Genomic DNA, 19,022 nt, shown 5'->3' with positions numbered 1-19,022 from the left:
ACCTGAACCACTGGACATAACTCTTCTATGTCACTCAGCCTTGAGAAATTTAGTGAAAATACTCTTGTTGCACATAATATCATCAATGTATTTGACTGTGCCAGGTGTGTAAATCTCCTAATCTGAAACAGCCTGATGGTTGTAAGTGAGCATGTTGTTTATTTCCAGTCTTCCATAAGAATGTTTGGCCGTGGGAAATATTACCCTGCATGAAAACAGGTGAAGGTTGGCAACAGGAAAAGTATCCAGCCGTAGAAATTTGCCTCAACAAATTCTATCTGACACATGCAAGCATAGAAAAGTGGATGTAAAATATTGATGATGAATATATGAAAGGTTCTCAAATTGATTGACTGAACGGATGAATGGATGCAAGTGCGTCTCATAAAGCGAGATTTATATATCTTAATTTGCAGAGGAATTTGTGGTGGTGAGTTTAGCTTAATCACATGTAATGACGGGGATGTGAGTTCGAGTCCACAGCTGGCCACCTACACTTTTCTCTGCAAAAATAGGGATAGTTTATCCTGTTCAGGCTATATTATTAGCATTATTCTGCGATTGAGAATTTAAACATCACTTCCTTAACTTTCTATAAAAAACTTATACTTCTGTTTCAAAATAAAACAATAAAGAGAGAAAGGGAAGTAGGAATGGATGTTAAAAAACATAAAAATGTAAAATAAAATGAAAATAATTCTGAAGTTAAATGAGGCATTTATTGAATGAACCTTTGAAATTTTATTTGTTTTGTTTATTATATTCAAGTTGAAGTTCTTGTAAATTTTGCTCCAACATTTCAACTTCATCAAATTTTTGGGCTTGTTTTGCTTGTTTAATATATCCACGAATTATTTCTATCTGCTGCAACATGGGATCATTTGTATTCTGTGAATAAGAAGAAATCTCAGATGGCTTCCAGCCTTTACCAATGTTACCATTAGTTTCAGTTCTGGAAGCATCCTCTTGAGATGGAGAATGATGCTGTCGATGTTGAGAAAAACTGCTTGTTGATGAATCAGTAGAAGACTTTTGTTGTTCTTGCTCTTGAGCTAACATGGCTTCTTTTCGTTCTAGTGCAAATTTTTGTTGCATCTCCACAGTATGAGAATTTTTCATCTTTTCATATTCTTCTTGAGATGGAAGTTGTTGAATTCCACTCAAGTTCTCTTTCAAAAAGTTACTAGAAAAAGTACGTATTGCTCTTTGCAAGTATAGTTGTCTTAGAGGTGGAGATGTTTCATTGTTTACACCCAGTGTCAAAATCTTTTTACTGTAAAAATAGAAAAAAAAATAGTTTGTAATTTCAACAATAAATCTTATACAGTTTAATTCCAATAACAATGGTTTCAATTATATAAAATTATAAGAAATTAAAGTGTGTATGTCTCTGAACAGAAAATCATTTTATACATAGTAATATTCTAAATTTAAGACAATTACATTTAGAGCAATATTTTACAAGTCAACTGGTTAAGTAAAGAATAATAAGAGATCTTTATTGATGAGAACTTAACCATTTAGCATTTAAACCAACCATATCTGGTGTATGACCTGATCTGGCCTCTTACATGTGCCCTACAATGTCATTCTAAAAATAAACAATCACATCATTTAAATCTCAAAGCTACAAGATAATGCAAGATAAAATTTCTGTCTAAATATAATTGTAAATACTGTGAAATTTTCAGCAGTGCGTGAGTATTTTTTCTCAATATTTGAAGTGGTGATTGATATTTTTGTAATTACCAATATGGCTTCAGCATATAATGATTCCAATGTGGGGGGAATTACACTTGAAGACTTAGAAATTGTTGAAGAAAAAACTGAAAATAACAGTGACTTGATTTTAGATGAGTCAGATATAAATGTTTCTGAATTATTGTCTGACGAGCAAGGGTATTTTTGATAGCCAAAGTGAAAAAGATCTTCAGAATGCCATGCAAAATATCAGGATAAAACAGTCAAACAATTTAACATTAATTCACGACCCTGATTTTATTGAAAAATATATAATTGTGAATCATTGGTATTTTTACACCTACTGGAAAAATTTCAAGTCTACACATAAAATACAATGTGAATAAATAACCATTACATTTGACACAGTAATTATATTATCTTCTCTGACTAATTTATTCTTCTGTAATAAAAGAGGGCATATTCCATTTACATCATTTTTTGTTTTTAGAATATTTTAAAATCTTTAATTTTTTTTCTTTATACACCCAGCCTTTTTATTTTGAGTGCAGCCAGATAATAGTATGAAGGCAAAAAACAGTGTGCTTCCACCATTCATAAGTTTGGAACAGTTGTGACACACCACTATTGGCTACCTCTCTAGACATTCTAATACAAGACTACTCAAACTAGACAGAGTAATGGATAAAGAACAAAATCATCAATGAACACACAAACTGTACATGCATCACTCACATGACAGAGAAACTATAACAAGCCCACTAGTAATCATACACAAACTGTAAAAAAAAGAAGCAAAATTATCTTACCTTATTATATCAATATATTCATACAGTTTTAATAGTTGACAACGCAACTGATTTGCTTCATTTAAACTGTAAGTTGATTCACCATTACTGAAAAACAAAATATATTTTCAAAATATATATATATGTATATATATATTATATATGCACATCATTAAAATGTTAACATTTCATCAAACTTTTAATTTTACAATAGTGACTAATCTATTTACCTCAAAGATTCAACCATTGGTAAAAATCTGGGAAGTTGTTGTTCTGCTTCTTCGATACAAGTTCTTAATTTCTGTTATGGGAAAATAGGAGATAAAAGGATTGCCACTAAAAAAATATATGAACTGAAATTGAGATGAACAATTAACAACAAAACCCTTCAATAAATAAAAAGGTTCCATTAATATTAATTATAACACTTCTAGAATGAACAAAACCTTAATATAATGCAGCCTAATATTGCACAAGTGTAACACACACAAAAGAAAAAATTCTTATTGCCTGGTTGTCCATGAATTTCCTACTTAAATTTGAACTTCCTTATAAGGAACTATTTTGTTGCAAAATGAAGCAATCAGTTGGTCACACATGACTTACTTTTGCATTCTGGAGTGTCTGCTCATGTTGCATTATACAACTTGTGTGTAATTTTTGTAATATCTTGAAGTATCATATTTTTTAAAATTCTGTACGTTTGCTATCCTGTCATGTCATGTCAGCACAAAGCAATATCATGAAATATTAATGATTATTAAAAATATGTAAGCAGAAAAGTAAAGTGTTGTTGCAGAATCATTAGGGATCTGCATTGTCAACTTTAAAATAAAATTTTAAAAATAAAAAACAAAAGATGCAAACTTTAAGTGAGTATAATACTTCTGAAGTAGCATAAACACACAGTGAAATTATGAAAAAAATGGAGTAATATATTAAGTGTTTCAATGCATAAGTCACAGTGTTTACTTTCCACTCATAAGCCAATAAGAAAGAAAGCATCAAATTTATGTAATCAGTTGACTTGTGGAAGAGTTGAAAAGCTCAAAAGATAATCTAATCTAGCATTTGGATAACAAGGGGATCAGCAAGTATTGACATCAGACTACATCACAATTTCCATTATAAATGAAGAAAGAGTTAAATGTTCATTAAATCTAGTTTTTCGAGTTAACAAATATGGACTATTTTAGAAGTGCTTACCCTCTAAAACCTATCTCAAAAGCAGAAAAAAAAACACCTGGGTATTAGGTAGAAAAGTTGGTTATACAGGTTTTTTTCTTTTCTTTTTATGAAAACCTTAAAGAGTTATCAAAACAACAAATGTCAAATTCAAAAAGTGAAGACAACCCTCTATAACCAGTTTTAATAACAGAATTCTTATCTAAAAACGTTAATGAAGTAACCTGTGCCTCAGAGTATCTTTCAGAAAATAAACTAAATTTCAAACAAAGCATGAAAATTAAATAAAGCCAATTTTTTTTATAAAACAAAAATCTAACAGACCAGTGGCACTATATTTTATTTATTGCATAAACTGCACGCATTTTTGATTGAATTACATGTAATTTTGTTCAAAGGATTTTTTCAGTTAAATGGAGGTATTGCAGATCTACTATATTTTAAATAAGGATATATTTCTTTCAATAATTAAAAGAATTTATCTGCATAAAAAATTGTTTTGCTTTATATATTAGCAACAGAGGCAGTATTAATACTTAGAGGTAATATTTATCCCCACTTAAACATGGTTAAACATGTTTTACCTTACTCTGATACAGTTTCTAATAGGAAAGTAAAAATAGCAAGACAATTTAATTGAGGCATTGGTATGATGGATTACATTTGTTACAGAAGACATTTGTACAAACATTCTTAAGAGTGATATGAAAATATTTTAAACATTGTTAATTTTAATAAAATATTACTTCATATAGCTGGACAATGACAGGTTTTAAATTTCTTTGTTCAACCAAGCTATCACGTCGTTCAAGAAGCCGTCGACAGTCAAGACAAGTACGAATATGTTGTTCACCCTCAGCACTAAACATGGAGTTGAGACTTGTATCACTTCCGGAACGTTTTAAAAATCCACTTTCTTTTTGGAAGTTAAAAGCTGGATCTGTTAATTTTTCTGAAAAGTGAAAATGATTTAAATATTCATGAAAGACAAAGAAACAAACTGAACAATTAAAATCACATTTGAATTACAAGAAATATTTTTAAAATATATTTAAAAGTAAATATTTTTCTTTTAAAATCCTTTTTCTTAAATGTAACAAAATTGAATGATTCATAGACATAAGTTGCAGCTAATTTCAATTGTTTCTAAAATGCTTAGAATCTGTGGATTATATACACAATTAATCTTAAATTTATGATAATGAAATAGTCATTAACAAATTTAACATCAATATTTACATGTGCATGCATCTATACATACACATAGGTATGTATATATTACTAAAAAAACCCACTATAAATGAGAACTTACTTGCAAATGAAAATGACATAAAATGAGAGCATCTATCACAGACAATTCCTCCACATAATCGACAATGGTGTCGTCTGCGGGTGACAATAAATGTTCTAGCACAAGAAGGACACATGGGCACATCTGCATCATTTACCCAAGGAACCACAGTTTTTTCAAATACTGCAAAAAATATAGAGTTTACATATTTCAGTATTTAACACCTAAGTAGTAAATTAATAAAAACTAATAGCTAAATATTTGCATTGAAACAGTTCCCAAAATATCAAAAATATCTATGATAACAACACACTTATAACAATCATCATCCATCATCATTTAACGTTCATTTTCCATGCTGGCATGGGTTGGATGGATATCTGTTTGTATACACACAAATATTGTTGGCACTCCGTCGCTTACGACGTCGAGGGTTCCAGTTGATCCGATCAACGAAACAGCCTGCTCGTGAAATTAACGTGCAAGTGGCTGAGTACTCCACAGACACGTGTACCCTTAACGTAGTTCTCGGGGATATTCAGCGTGACACAGTGTGACAAGGCTGACCCTTTGAATTACAGGCACAACAAAAACAGGAAGTAAGAGTGAGAGAAAGTTGTGGTGAAAGCGTACAGCAGGGTTCGCCACCATCCCCTGCCGGAGCCTCGTGGAGCTTTAGGTGTTTTTGCTCAATAAACACTCACAACGCCCAGTCTGGGAATCGAAACCGCGATCCTATGACCGCGAGTCCACTGCTCTTACCACTGGGCCATTGTGCCTCCACAATATACACAAATACACACATGTATTCATACAAGCATTTCTGCCTCCATTATTGCCATCTCCCTCCAAGCACTATTTGGTTCATCATACTCTTGCTTTTTATCTCTAGCACTCTTGCTCCAATGTCTATACTTTCTTCTATGCACCCTTTTAGTCATGATACCTAAAAACAGAAGTAGTGTAGGATAGTGAGAGTTGTGCAGTCTTTAATGTCCAATTGATGGTTACAATGTTTAACCCTTCAGCCACTATATTCTAACATACACTTGCATGTGTGTATGCATGAGCATTCCCTTGTCTTGAAATATGATTTTGATTGGTAATATTTATCCCCACTTAAACGTGGATGTTCTGTTAGAACAGACTGTACAGCAGTAGATGCCATGAGAGAAACTCTTGTATTGGCTTTTGGTGCAAAATGCACTCATGTTTACATCGATAGCAGGGAGATAGATCCCCACCACCTCCAGCACCAAGACCATATATATCTACGTATTGCTAGCAGGGAGATGAATCATTGCTACCTCTAACAGTCGAGTATCCATCATTGTTGAAGACCAAGGAAGGTCAAAATTTCATGATCTGGTGATCTTGGTGCTGGAGGTAGCAGGGATTTACCACCCAACAAGTGATGTAAAAAAAGAGAGCATTTTGTACCAAAAACTAATATGAGGGTTTCTCTCATGGTAACTATCGCAGTATAGTTTGTTCCAATAGAACATCCACATTTAAGTGAGAATAAATATTACCTCTCGCTATTAATACTGCCTCTGTCACTAATATATATTTTTTAGCAATTCTGATTGTAAACAAACAAAAAAAAAAACATTCATACAAATGGTGTCATCTGTTTACAAGTCTTTGTGAAAGCATGCTCAGATGAGAAAAAATATTGTTTCATTTAAATTCTAAAATAATTGTGGATTTGAGATTGGTTTTTTGAAACTATAGCTTTTTTTAAAATTTATAAATTTAATAAAGTGGTGTTTTTGCATGAGTTTATAATGGAATTTTTATCTCCAAACTACTCTAGTCATACATAAAGTCAGTGAAATCATGTTACCATTAGCTTCTATATTTTTATTTAGTTATGAATAAGTAAATTTGAGTTATTTTGAGAATTTCATACCATATGGCCATAGGTGATTTGGGGACATTTTGGTAATATGCACACATGCAAACATCTGCTTAATCCATTTGTTACTATATTTTTGCTGAAATACACTACCTATATTTCAATTAATTTTTACAACAATGGCGTTAGGAAGGGCATCCAGCTGTAGAAACTCTGCCAAATCGGACTGGAGCCTGGTGTTGCCATCCGGTTTCACCAGTCCTCAGTCAAATCGTCCAACCCATGCTAGCATGGAAAGCGGACGTTAAACGATGATGATGATGATGATGATGAACAATGTTAAGCTAGTGTTTTGAACATAAATTAACAAGTACTTCTGATGGAAGGCTTTAATTAAGATCATTTTAAAACAAAGTTTGTATCAAAGAACCAGAGGCAGCCTCAGGGTTGGTATCAAAGCGGTTAAAGGCTTCGTTATGATAATGTTTGATCCTATAGAATACTTTTAAATGATCCTGGGCTTGTCAAAGCCTAAATGTAAACAATATTTTCTATATGGTTCACATGAGGTGGAATAGTCCTGAACAATTCTTTATGAAAGAACATTAGTTTGTAAGAATCTGATTCTTTGCCACCTCAATATTTGCTTTAGCATCAAAGAAAATATTCCTCAAATCTAATTCATCAATGTGGAAAATGTAAAACAGAATATACAAAAAAAGAAATACATTTATTACTATGCAAGAAAAAAACTGAAACAACTTTAAAGGAAAAATGGAGTAGAAATTACCTTTTCGCTTATTTGGGTCAGTAGGTGCCTCAGGACTTATTAGTTTATCAAGCCTAATAAGTAACTTGTTAGTTTCTATCACAAATCTGTCCACTCGGGCATCACGAATTGCTTTGAAAGTTTCAGTGTGACTTCGAGAAATTCCTACAAGTATTTTTATTTATACAAATATTAGCAACAACCACATGAAATATGTTTGCTCTTTCTTTTCTGTCTCTCCTTTACTTAGTCATAACTACACTGCCATTTAGAAGTGATGCTGAAATTTTCAAATGTGAAATGTTAACATACTTTTTCAAATTTCATAATTATTTATTTGATCATAATACAATAATTTATGGTTTGAGACATTTAAATAAATTGTAGCAATGAATGCATATTCATTTCACATTAAATTTTAGAAATACATATGTACATAATAACAGAATTGTATATTATGACTCTACACAGTTGCATTGAGCTCCTTTATAGCTTTTTTTACCTCAGCATAAGCAAAAATTATATATAATACACACACACACATGCACGCACGCACGCGTGTGTGTGTATATAATGACAAACCATGTGTAACAACAAACAAATTAGACTTTAATATCATTAGAAACAGAGAACTAAATTTATTAAGTGACACAAGTATGGAACACTTACATTCAGGACTCTGAGTTTCTGTGCAAACAATTCATTGAATGACAGTTCACAAGGAGGTTCAGCTTGACACAGAATGTGACAAGGCCGGCCCTTTGAATTCAGGTACAACTCATTTTTGACAGCTGAGTGGACTGGAGCAACATGAAATAAAATGTTTTGCTTCAAGGACACGACTTGCCACCAGGAGTCAAACTCACAACCTTACAATCATTAGCCAATTACCCTAACCACTAAGTCATGTGCCTTCACATACTAACACAGAAAGTGGACATGAAATGATGATGATGATAGTGATATATATGTATACATCTGTTATACACAATGAAGGCAATATTAAATTAAAATAGCCACCTATGTATCATAATGTATATACATTGTTGATGTACATATCCTGAGATAATATCACTTATGGAAAAGCTATGTCAAAAACACAATAAATATTGAAGGGAGACAAAACAAAATGTGTCAGCAGTGGCCAGTGAGGATGCCAGATGCATTTTGGCCTTTTCAATATGAACTTGCAGCCAACCTGGATGAGAATTTATCATTTCCAGTGGCTATGCATACATATATGTCAACATATTTACTTTAGATAAATGTAAATTTCTTTATGGTAAATAATTCCCAAGAAATATGAAATATGATTGAAAGAGGATTTAAAATTTAACTCACCAATTTCCTGAGGCTCCCAGAAAAAAGGATAAAGTCCAGGTATGAGCGCATTTGTACTTGATTGTTCTCTGTCATCAAAAGAATCTTCTTTTTCCCCAAGCATATCACCCAACAGTCGTTTTTTGGCCTTTTCAAATAAGCCTAACACAGAATGAAAGAATTGTAGCATTAAAGTAAGTAAATGTAATTCTTTAATTAATGCTTGAATAGAGTACATTTTCATTGCAAAATTTCATAGCAAGATCAATTGATGGGGGCCACAGATGAAAGATCTTACCTATTTACTTTAAATTATCAAATATTCTTAATCATTTAAAACCCAAGAAGTTATATATGATTCTTCTAGTTACCAAAGATGGACAGATAATATATGACAAATAATATATATATATGACAGTGTAAAAGATTTATTTCAAATATGAAGTCCCTTACCTTTGAGTTGCTGCGAAACAGCTTTCTCTTCAGTTGTGTGTGCATCTTCAAAATGTGTTTGCAATTGTGTTACAGAAGAATAATCTTTTAAACAGATGGGACAAATGAACCCTTCTCGAATATCAGTGCTTGTCATCTTCAAAAATATCTAAATTAAGTAAAAAAAAGAATATGTACATATAAATCTGACAGAACAAACAATATTAATTTTAAAATCAAATTTTGTGTGAAACTAGATATATCTGATATGCAAAAGAATTGCCTTAAATTATTTTGTAACCATTAATAGTCATCATCATCATCGTTTAATGCTTGCCTTCCATGCTGGCAAGTGTTGGATGGTTTGACAGAACCGGCCAGGCAGAAGACAGCACTATGTCTGCTTTGGCATGGTTTTTACAGCTGGATGCCCTTCCTAACATCAACTACCCCACAGAGTGGACTGAGTGCTTTTTACGTGGCACTAGCACTGGCAAGGTCAGTTTTGGCATGGGTTTTACAGCTGGATGCCCTTCCAAATGCCAACTTTGCAGTGTAGACTGAATGCTTTTTATGTAGCACCAGCACTGACAGGGTCACCAAGTAACTTACAAGACCAAGAAATCTTTGAGAGAGGAAGTGATCTTGCATCAGATGATGAAAGGTTAGAGTGTGACAGAGAGGCAGAAACAAGTGTCTTGCTGTAGAGGAAGTACATGGTGAGAGAGAGAGACAGAGAGAGAGAGACAGAGAGAGAGAGACAGAGAGAGAGAGACAGAGAGAGAGAGAGAGACAGAGAGATAGAGAGAGAGGAAGAGAGAGGTAGAGAGGAAGAGAGAAATAGGAAAAGAGAGAGGGGAGTTAACAAGAAAGAGGCCAGAAACAGGTGTGCTGTAGTAAAGGAGATACCTGGTAACTTAACCAGAGGGAAGAGCAAGAGAAGGAGTGAGAGTGAGTGATCAAGAATTAGGGCAGAAATAGGTGTGCTGCCATGGAGGAGATATATGGGTACCCAGCCAGAGGGAAGAGCAAGGGAAATAGAGAGAAAGTAGAAAAAGCAAGAGTGCAAGAGAGTGAAGTGCCAGGGAACAAAATTATTTAGTGTCTTCTTTATAACTAGCAGGATCCATGGAAATTCCATGGAATGGAAAAAATTAAGAGAACCTATTTAAGGAAGAAAGGATGATTTGCATTTTTATAGCATTCACAGTTAGCTTTCTTTAAATATACTTGACATTCGATTACATTCATTTCCTCTGGCACTTGTGCCCGCGGCATGTGTAAGGACTTTCGAGCGAGATCGTTGCCAGTGCCCCTGGACTGGCTCTTGTGCGGGTGGCACATAAAATACACCATTTTGAGCATGGCCGTTGCCAGTACTGCCTGACTGGCCTTCGTGCTGGTGGCACGTAAAAAGCACCCACTACACTCTCTGAGTGGTTGGTGTTAGGAAGGGCATCCAGCTGTAGAAACTCTGCCAAATCAGATTGGAGCCTGGTGTAGCCATCTGGTTTCACCAGTCCTCAGTCAAATCGTCCAACCCATGCTAGCATGGAAAGCGGACGTTAAACAACGATGATGATGAAGTTTCCATTGGTGTTGTCTTTTTTCACTTTTTATATCTTCTCACTGTTCCTCTCTGATCCATGCTCTGTATCTGCACATCCTTTCTTGGGCAGCTTGCAGCCATGTTTCTTGTGAATCCAGAGTTTAGGCTAAATTATCCCTTATAAACAAATTAAATTTTTTAAAGTAAGCAGGTGATAAATAATTGCACTTATGTGCATGCTTTAAGCAATGGTCACTATAAAAAAAAATAGTTCATCATCATCATCATCGTTTAACGTCCGCTTTCCATGCTAGCATGGGTTGGACGATTTGACTGAGGACTGGTGAAACCAGATGCTACACCAGGCTCCAATCTGATTTGGCAGAGTTTCTACAGTTGGATGCCCTTCCTAACGCCAACCACTCAGAGAGTGTAGTGGGTGCTTTTACGTGCCACCAGCACGATGGTCAGTCAGGTGGTACTGGCAACGGCCATGCTCAAAATGGTGTATTTTATGTGCCACCCGCACAGGAGCCAGTCCAGCGGCACTGGCAACGAACATTTCTCTTGGAAAAAAACAACAAAAGAATTAAATAATGAAAGCATTTAAACAAAAGTATAATAGTGTTTAAATTCTGCCTTACATCTTTTTATATCCCTCCTTATTCAAGGCTGACAGTTCAATAAAAAAATACTTTCCACTATCAACACACCACCACCACAGCTATCTCTCTCTCTCTCAATATAACTGCGTCCCCTGTCAGTCTCTATCTATCTTTCCCTTCATCTAACTTTTTAACTATGTAATAAGTATTCCTTCTCCACCCCACCACACATCGTTAACACTTTAATTTCGTCAGCTACTTTAATTTCCAAATTTGGCTCCAGCCGATATTTTTGCTTCCAAAATTTTAATTCACCTTGAAAAACCACTGGAAATCCACTAACTTTGCATTCCGAAACTTGGGAAAATATAATACTGAGAGGAGTCTATCAACCACAGAGGAAATTATTTTGAAGGAAACAAGTTTGATTTAATGGTTAATTAAAGCACTACATTTTTTTAAAATTCATACACCTTGTAAATTATTATAAAACACAAAAACAAATCAATAGATAACATGTTGGTACAGGCCAAATAAAATTCAACAATTAGATGCCCTTCCTGTCACCAACCCTCACCTGCTGCCCAGCAAAGTGTTTTTCCGCCTGGCCAGACATGTTTCTACAGAAGATTGTAAATGAGCACAACCATAAATGTATATATAAATATATGCTGGGTGGTTGGTGTTAAGAAGGGCATCCAGTCATAGAAACCCTGCCAGAACAGACACAAAAGTCTGGTGCAGGTTCCTGTCTGGCCAGCACCTGTTAAACTGCCCAACCCATGCCAGCATGGAAGGCAGACATTAAACAACAATGATGATGATGATGATGATGGTGTGTGTGTGCTTCATATATGAACTATAACTACTAGTGCATGTTGCTTTATACACACAGAAAGTAATATCTCACTTCACTGAAATATAGGTACATATTCAAGAGAGAAATAAGTAAAAGAAAGGTTAAACAATGTTTAAATAAAAGAAACATTTAATCTTTTAGCATTCATATTACTCTATTGAACTTAATGTTTATTTATTCACATTGCTTTGAATTAGTCATACACCATCTTGTAGCTTTGAAATTTTGATGTGAATGTTTATTTTTAGAATGACATTGTAGGGTAGGTGTGGGAGGCTGGATCTGGCTAGTTTGAAAATAAGGCAGGTAGACTATTTTGGTTGGATATGGTTAGTTTAAATGCTAAAAGGTTAACAGAAGAAAATACTTATTAGATTTTACTTGCATTATTTATATATCATCATCTATCATTTTGAATCCAGGTTTTGTCCCCGTTGACAAGGGTGGCCAGATCTACCTTAATGCCATAGTAACTGCCCTCACACCATCTCACCTGGTTTGGGGCATCCTCCCTTCTCAAGCCAACCCTCCTAATCTCCTCCTCCACCATCTGTCCCCTCCACATTTTCCTTGGTCTATCTCGCTTTTGCCATCCATTCACCTCAAACTCTAGCACCCTCTTCAGAACATGCTCCTCATCCCTCAACACATGCCCATACCACCACACTTCATTCGCCCTTGCCAGCCATTCCACTGATTCCTCCAAACCTAGCATCCCCATCAAGTCCTCAGTCCTCCTCTTATCAAACAACACATTTCTTTCACCATTGCTCTCTCAGTCCTTCTCAAAATTGCCATCTCTCTCTCTCTCAAACACCATGTCCCACTCCCACACAGCATTGCTACAAATGGACTGGGGACAGAATAACGGGAGGTGCTATTTTTTGTACTTTGAGAAAGTGTTACATAATCTGTATTTACAATTAAAAATTAGATGGTTTTATTCATTCAGACAATTGGTAGATTTGCATAACAGGAAAGACTTCTGCAATGCAGAGATCACATTTGTTGTTATAACCATTATACAGTTTGGTATGGGTAACTATGGACCATTTTGAATTATATGGAATTGAGTTTTGTTTTAGGTTATGAATTAGCTGAGATAAAGAAGTGCTGTTAGTTATTGCTTGGGATTTGAAGCTAGAATAGTGGCTACCTACTCTGACCTTGAGGGTGGTGCTGATCTATACATAATTGGAATTCTCAGTTGATACCGTGCATTTCTATACAATATTTTTTGTGGAGCATCTATTATCGAGAAGACAGGAGGTGGGACATCTACAGCTGCATTAGGATTTTTAAAGGTGCCAAAGTGGAATTTACAGGGTTATAATTATTTAGGATTAAACAGGTATTATATTCATTATCTGCCACGGTGTTAGGATGGGTATTTTTTTAGGGTGGTGAGGGATGTAGCTTATAATAGTTCTCATGTCTAATGATATTCCTATCATTGCCTATATATATATATATATATATATATATATATATATATCATTATCCTCATTGTTCAATGTCTGCCTTCTATGATGGCATGGGTGGGATGGTTTGACAGGAGCTGGCCAGACAGCAGCCTGTACCAGACTTCTGTAACTGTTTTGGCAGCATTTTTACAGCTGAATGCCCATCCTAACACCAACCACTCAGCAAAGTGGACTTAGTGCATTTTATGTGGCACAAGCACAGGCGAGGTCAGTTTTGACTAGGTTTTTACAGCTGGATGCCCTTCCAAATGCCAACCACTATACAGTGTGGACTGGGTACTTTTAAGTGATACCTGCACTGACAGGGTCACCAAGTACTTGTAAGACAAAAAAAAAACTCTTTTGAGAGGGGAGGGGGCATTGGAGGAGCTGGTCTTGTATCGAATGATGAAAGAGTGAGACAGAAACAGGTGGTTTGCTGTAGAAGAGGTACAAGGTTACCCAGCTGAAGAGAGAGAGAGAAAGAGAGATCGGGAATATATATATGATCATCATCATTTAACGTCCGTTTTCCATGCTGGCATGGGTTGGACCAGTTTGACTGGGGACTGGCAAGCCAGGAGGCTGCACCAGGCTCCAATCTGATCTGGCAATGTTTCTACAGCTGGATGCCCGTCCTAATGCCAACCACTCTGAGAGCGTAGTGGGTGCTTTTTACATGCCACCGGCACGGGAGCCAGTCAGGCAGCACTGGCATCAACCATGTTTGGATGGTGCTTTTTACATGCTACTGACACAGGAGCAAGTCTGGGGGATGGGGGGGGGCTGACATCGACCACGTTTAGATGGTGCTTTTTAAGTGCCACTGGTACAAGAGCCAGTCAGGTAGCACTGGCATCAACCACGTTCAGATGGTGCTTTTTACATGCTACTGGCACAGTTGCCAGTCGGGGTGGGGGTGGGGGGCATCAACCACATTTCGAGGGTACATTTTACGTGCCATCAGCACGGGGACCCAGTCAGGCAGCACTGGGAACAACCCAAGCATTGAATGGTGCTTATTTCTTGCCACCAGCACAGAAACCAGTCAGGCAATGTGAGCTGGATGAAATATACAAGTGGGCTGAAAAGAATAGCATGCAGTTTAATGCTGAAAAATTTCAAGCCTTGTGCTATCAGCATGCAAAACTAAATGCAATACAAATAAAATACACTGAACCTGGAAGGACTGCAATCCCAGAAACACAGTCAGTGCGAGACCTGGGTGTTTACATGAGTAATGATGCATCCTTCCATTTGCATGTTGCTAAGTTGGTAATGAAATGCAGACGGCTGACCAGATAGATTCTTAGAACTTTTAGAACAAGAAATTGGGAAACCATGAAGATCTTCTGGAGGACACTTGTCCTAAGCCACTTTGACGATTGCTCTCAGCTATGGTCACCAACCAGCGTCAAATTAATTGCAGAACATGAGGCGTAGGAGTGGCTGTGTGGTAAGTAACTTGCTCACCAACCACATGGTTTCGGGGTTCAGTCCCACTGCGTGGCATCTTGGGCAAGTGCCTTCTACTATAGCCTCGGGCCGACCAAAGCCTTGTGAGTGGATTTGGTAGACGGAAACTGAAAGAAGCCCATCACATATATGTATATGTATATATATATATATATATATATATATATATATATTTATATATATATATATATATATATATATATATATATATATGTATGTATGTGTGTATGTGTTTGCCCCCCCCCAACATTGCTTGACATCCGATGTTGGTGTGTTTACGTCCCCGTAACTTAGCGGTTCGGCAAAAGAGACCGATAGAATAAGTACTAGGCTTACAAAGAATAAGTCCTGGGGTCGATTTGCTCGACTAAATGCGGTACTCCAGCATGGCCACAGTCAAAAGACTGAAACAAGTAAAAGAGTAAATCCAATGAAGCTACACAAAGATAGCCTCTATGCAGCATATAAGCTACTGGGAAAGACTCAAGAGATTAAGACTCTATTCCTTAGAGCAAAGACGAGAAAGATATGCCATAAAATACATCTGGAAAATCCTGGAGGGACTTATTCCAAACTTTTGGCATCCAGAGTTACACAAATACTAGAACAGGGTGCCACTGCATAGTACCAAGGACTCCAAATTTGCCATAGGACAAGATACTGCAACAGCCTGGGCTTCAGGAGCCAACAGCTCTTCCATATTCTCCCAAAGGAACTGAGAGACCTGTATGGAGTAGATGTAGGTGTCTTCAAGATGAGGCTGGACCTCTTACTGTCAAGTGTCCCAGATAAACCAACTTCACAGCAGGAGGTGCAGATGAGGGCAGCGGCATCAAACTTTCTCATGCACCAAATGTCAATTTCTAAAAAGAATTAGTGAAGTAAAATTATGTAGCAACACCAAATGGCAGTGCCCCAGCATGGCCACAGTTCATGAGCTGAAACCAAATCAAATCAAATATATATATATATATGTATATATATATATATATATATATATATAGGTGCAGGCATGGTTGTGTGGTACAACATTTGCTTCCCAACCACATGGTTCTGCGTTCAGTCTCACTGCGTAGCACTTTAGGTGTCTTCTGCTATAGCCTCGGGCTGACCAAAACCTTGTGAGTAGATTTGGTAGATGGAAACTGAAAGAAGCCTGTCATAGGTGTGTGTATATTTGAGTGTGTGTCTTTGTGTCTGTTTGTCCCCCCCCCCCATCACTTGACAACCGATGTTGGTGTGTTTACGTCCATGTAACTTAGCGGTTTGGCAAAAAGACCAATAGAATAAGTATTAGGCTTACAAAGAATAAATCCTGGAGCCGATTTTTTCGACGAAAACCCTTTAAGGCAGTGCTCCAACATGGCCACAGACAAATGACTGAAACAAATAATATATATATATATATATATATATATGTTGTTGTACTTGGGGATGGTCATATTGCCAGTTTAGCCAATAAAAACACACGCACTGTATATTTGGTGTTAATTTGCTTCAGCTTTATATTACATTAATCTTAATCTTATTTCGGCCAGAGTTCTTTCGTCACACTTCTGTGACCTCATCAGTGGTCCTTTGTTTCCTTCCTTCTTATGTGTGTCTCACCTTGCTAAATATCAGCCATTTTGTCATATATATATATATATATATATATATATATATATATATATATATATATATATATATATATGACGAAAACCCTTTAAGGCTCCAGGATTTATTCTTTGTAAGCCTAATACTTATTCTATTGGCCTTTTTGCCAAACCGCTAAGTTACATGGACGTAAACACACCAACATCGGTTGTCAAGTGATGGGGGGGGGGGGAGGTCAAACAGACACACGCAGCTCTAAATCAGAGCTCAGTTTCCCTGAGGTGAACAAATCTTAAGAACCGCATATCACCAGTCATCCCAGTCCTTTGTCATCACCTCCAGTGTAGTTCATGGTCCTGGGATAGCCGCCACCACTTCATTCCATGTCTTCCTAGGTCTACCTCTTCAGTAAGCTCCACCCACATCAAGTGATCGACACTTCATTATATAGCTATCTCCATCCATATGCATCACATATCCATACCAGTGCAGTCTTCTTTCTTGCAGACTACATATGATTCCTTTTGCGACCAGTTTTTCTCTCAGCACATTTGTACAATATCTTTCAAGCATACTTGCACAACAAATCCAACACAATATGCATGCTTCATTTGTTTATAGTCACCTAAAATGCTCTGCCGTTCAAGGCCCACATCTCCTTACCATGCAGTTCTAACATATAAGTGTTATACACTCTACCCTTCATGTGAGTGATTTTGTATTTTTTTTTTTTTTCGTTGGCTTTACATGTGTTCGCAGACTGTAAACAAAACTATCTCATTATCAAAACAGATGGTGTCATAGTCGACTGCGAAAGTACGTCTGGGCTTCTTCGTAAACAAAAAGGCCCATAACTATATCTAGGCTATTATTTGATAGACTAGAGGAATATCACCTTCCTTGGAAACGGGTGAGGGTTGGTGACACAAAATGTATCTGACTGTAGAATATCTGATTCAACGAATTCTGTTTGACTCATATAAGCACGGAAAAAATGAATAGCAAAACGATAGCCATAAATCTCCCTAGACAACCCATTTTATCACCTTTCCAATCTGCTCCTCTCTTTCTCATTAACCCCTGACACTATCTCTTCTCTTTCTCCTGTCCCTTCCATATTTCCTACCCCAAGTATCTACTTCGTTACTCTCTCCACAACCATCCTCTCATAATAAATTTACTCCTCTCTTCATATTTTACCGTCACACCACCCGTCTAGAATCATCGCATCTTTGTCTCTTTCAGTTGGAGAAGCCTCATTAAGTTCGTTGACTAGCAAGTTGCAAAGCCAGCCCGTTGCTGGTGTCATGAAAAAAAAAAAAAATTAAGCATCCAGTACACTGTAAAGTGGCTGATGCTATGAAAGGTATTCAGCCGTTGAAACCCTGTTAAAGCTGACACTGGAACACGACATAGTCCTCCGACTGGTCGGTTTCTTTCGAACCGTCCAACCCATACTAGCATGGAAGAGGCAGATAAATATACATATATATATATATATATATATTGTGTGCGTTATATATATATATATATATATATATATATAATAGATAGATAGTGTATGTATTCTACAACTGTCCGAAATAACAAAAGAAAACTGCATGGATGGATTTGAAAGCAATATTGACAGTTCTGTAAACATCACGTTTTTGGTGAAACATTTAAGAACTTGCAGACTGAAGGAAGGAGAAATATAGATAATACAAATCATACAACAAAACTGAATTAATAATTTTTTTAAAAATGATAGAAAATATTTGATTTTCGCTCTCAAGAACCAAAAAGAGAAAAAAAAAAAGAACATAATGACTAACCAGAATATCTCGGTGGTAAACTCCCTCCTTATATTGTTGTGCTTATTAGTCGAAAGCAGGCCGATATGGTATCACATCGTTTTCAAAAGACAATTAAGTTGGATTAAACGATTAAAAGTAGGTCACAATAACCAAATGTTATAGGGTAAATAGATCTAAAACAGTACTCCATTTTATTGCTAGCTTATAATGCAATCTAGCAAAATTAAATGGTTGCTGCTCATCTACAACATTCAGTGCGGAGCTAATGAATAAACCTGAATTGTAATATCTATGGATAACCAAAATTGATATTAACTACATATTTATTAGGAAA

General features: G+C 36.1%; 1 protein-coding gene across 1 annotated transcript; it reads right to left on the bottom strand.

Annotated features, from left to right (window-relative positions):
• Positions 1 to 700: 700 nt before the first annotated feature.
• Positions 701 to 18,932, bottom strand: LOC106883945 (rabenosyn-5). Its single transcript, XM_014935099.3, has 9 exons — positions 18,707 to 18,932; positions 9,366 to 9,513; positions 8,934 to 9,074; positions 7,614 to 7,757; positions 4,987 to 5,148; positions 4,421 to 4,626; positions 2,720 to 2,790; positions 2,511 to 2,597; positions 701 to 1,273 (listed from the first exon to the last, which is right to left on the bottom strand). The coding sequence occupies exons 2-9, from the start codon at positions 9,499 to 9,501 to the stop codon at positions 742 to 744; spliced, it is 1,479 nt and encodes a 492-aa protein (XP_014790585.2). The 5' UTR covers positions 9,502 to 9,513; positions 18,707 to 18,932; the 3' UTR covers positions 701 to 741.
• Between the last annotated feature and the right edge of the window lie 90 nt (positions 18,933 to 19,022).

This window comes from Octopus bimaculoides, chromosome 3 (assembly GCF_046866305.1).
Source record: "Octopus bimaculoides isolate indiv1 chromosome 3, ASM4686630v1, whole genome shotgun sequence".
Taxonomy (NCBI): Eukaryota; Metazoa; Mollusca; class Cephalopoda; order Octopoda; family Octopodidae; genus Octopus; species Octopus bimaculoides.
This window is presented reverse-complemented; position numbering and strand designations above follow the sequence as displayed.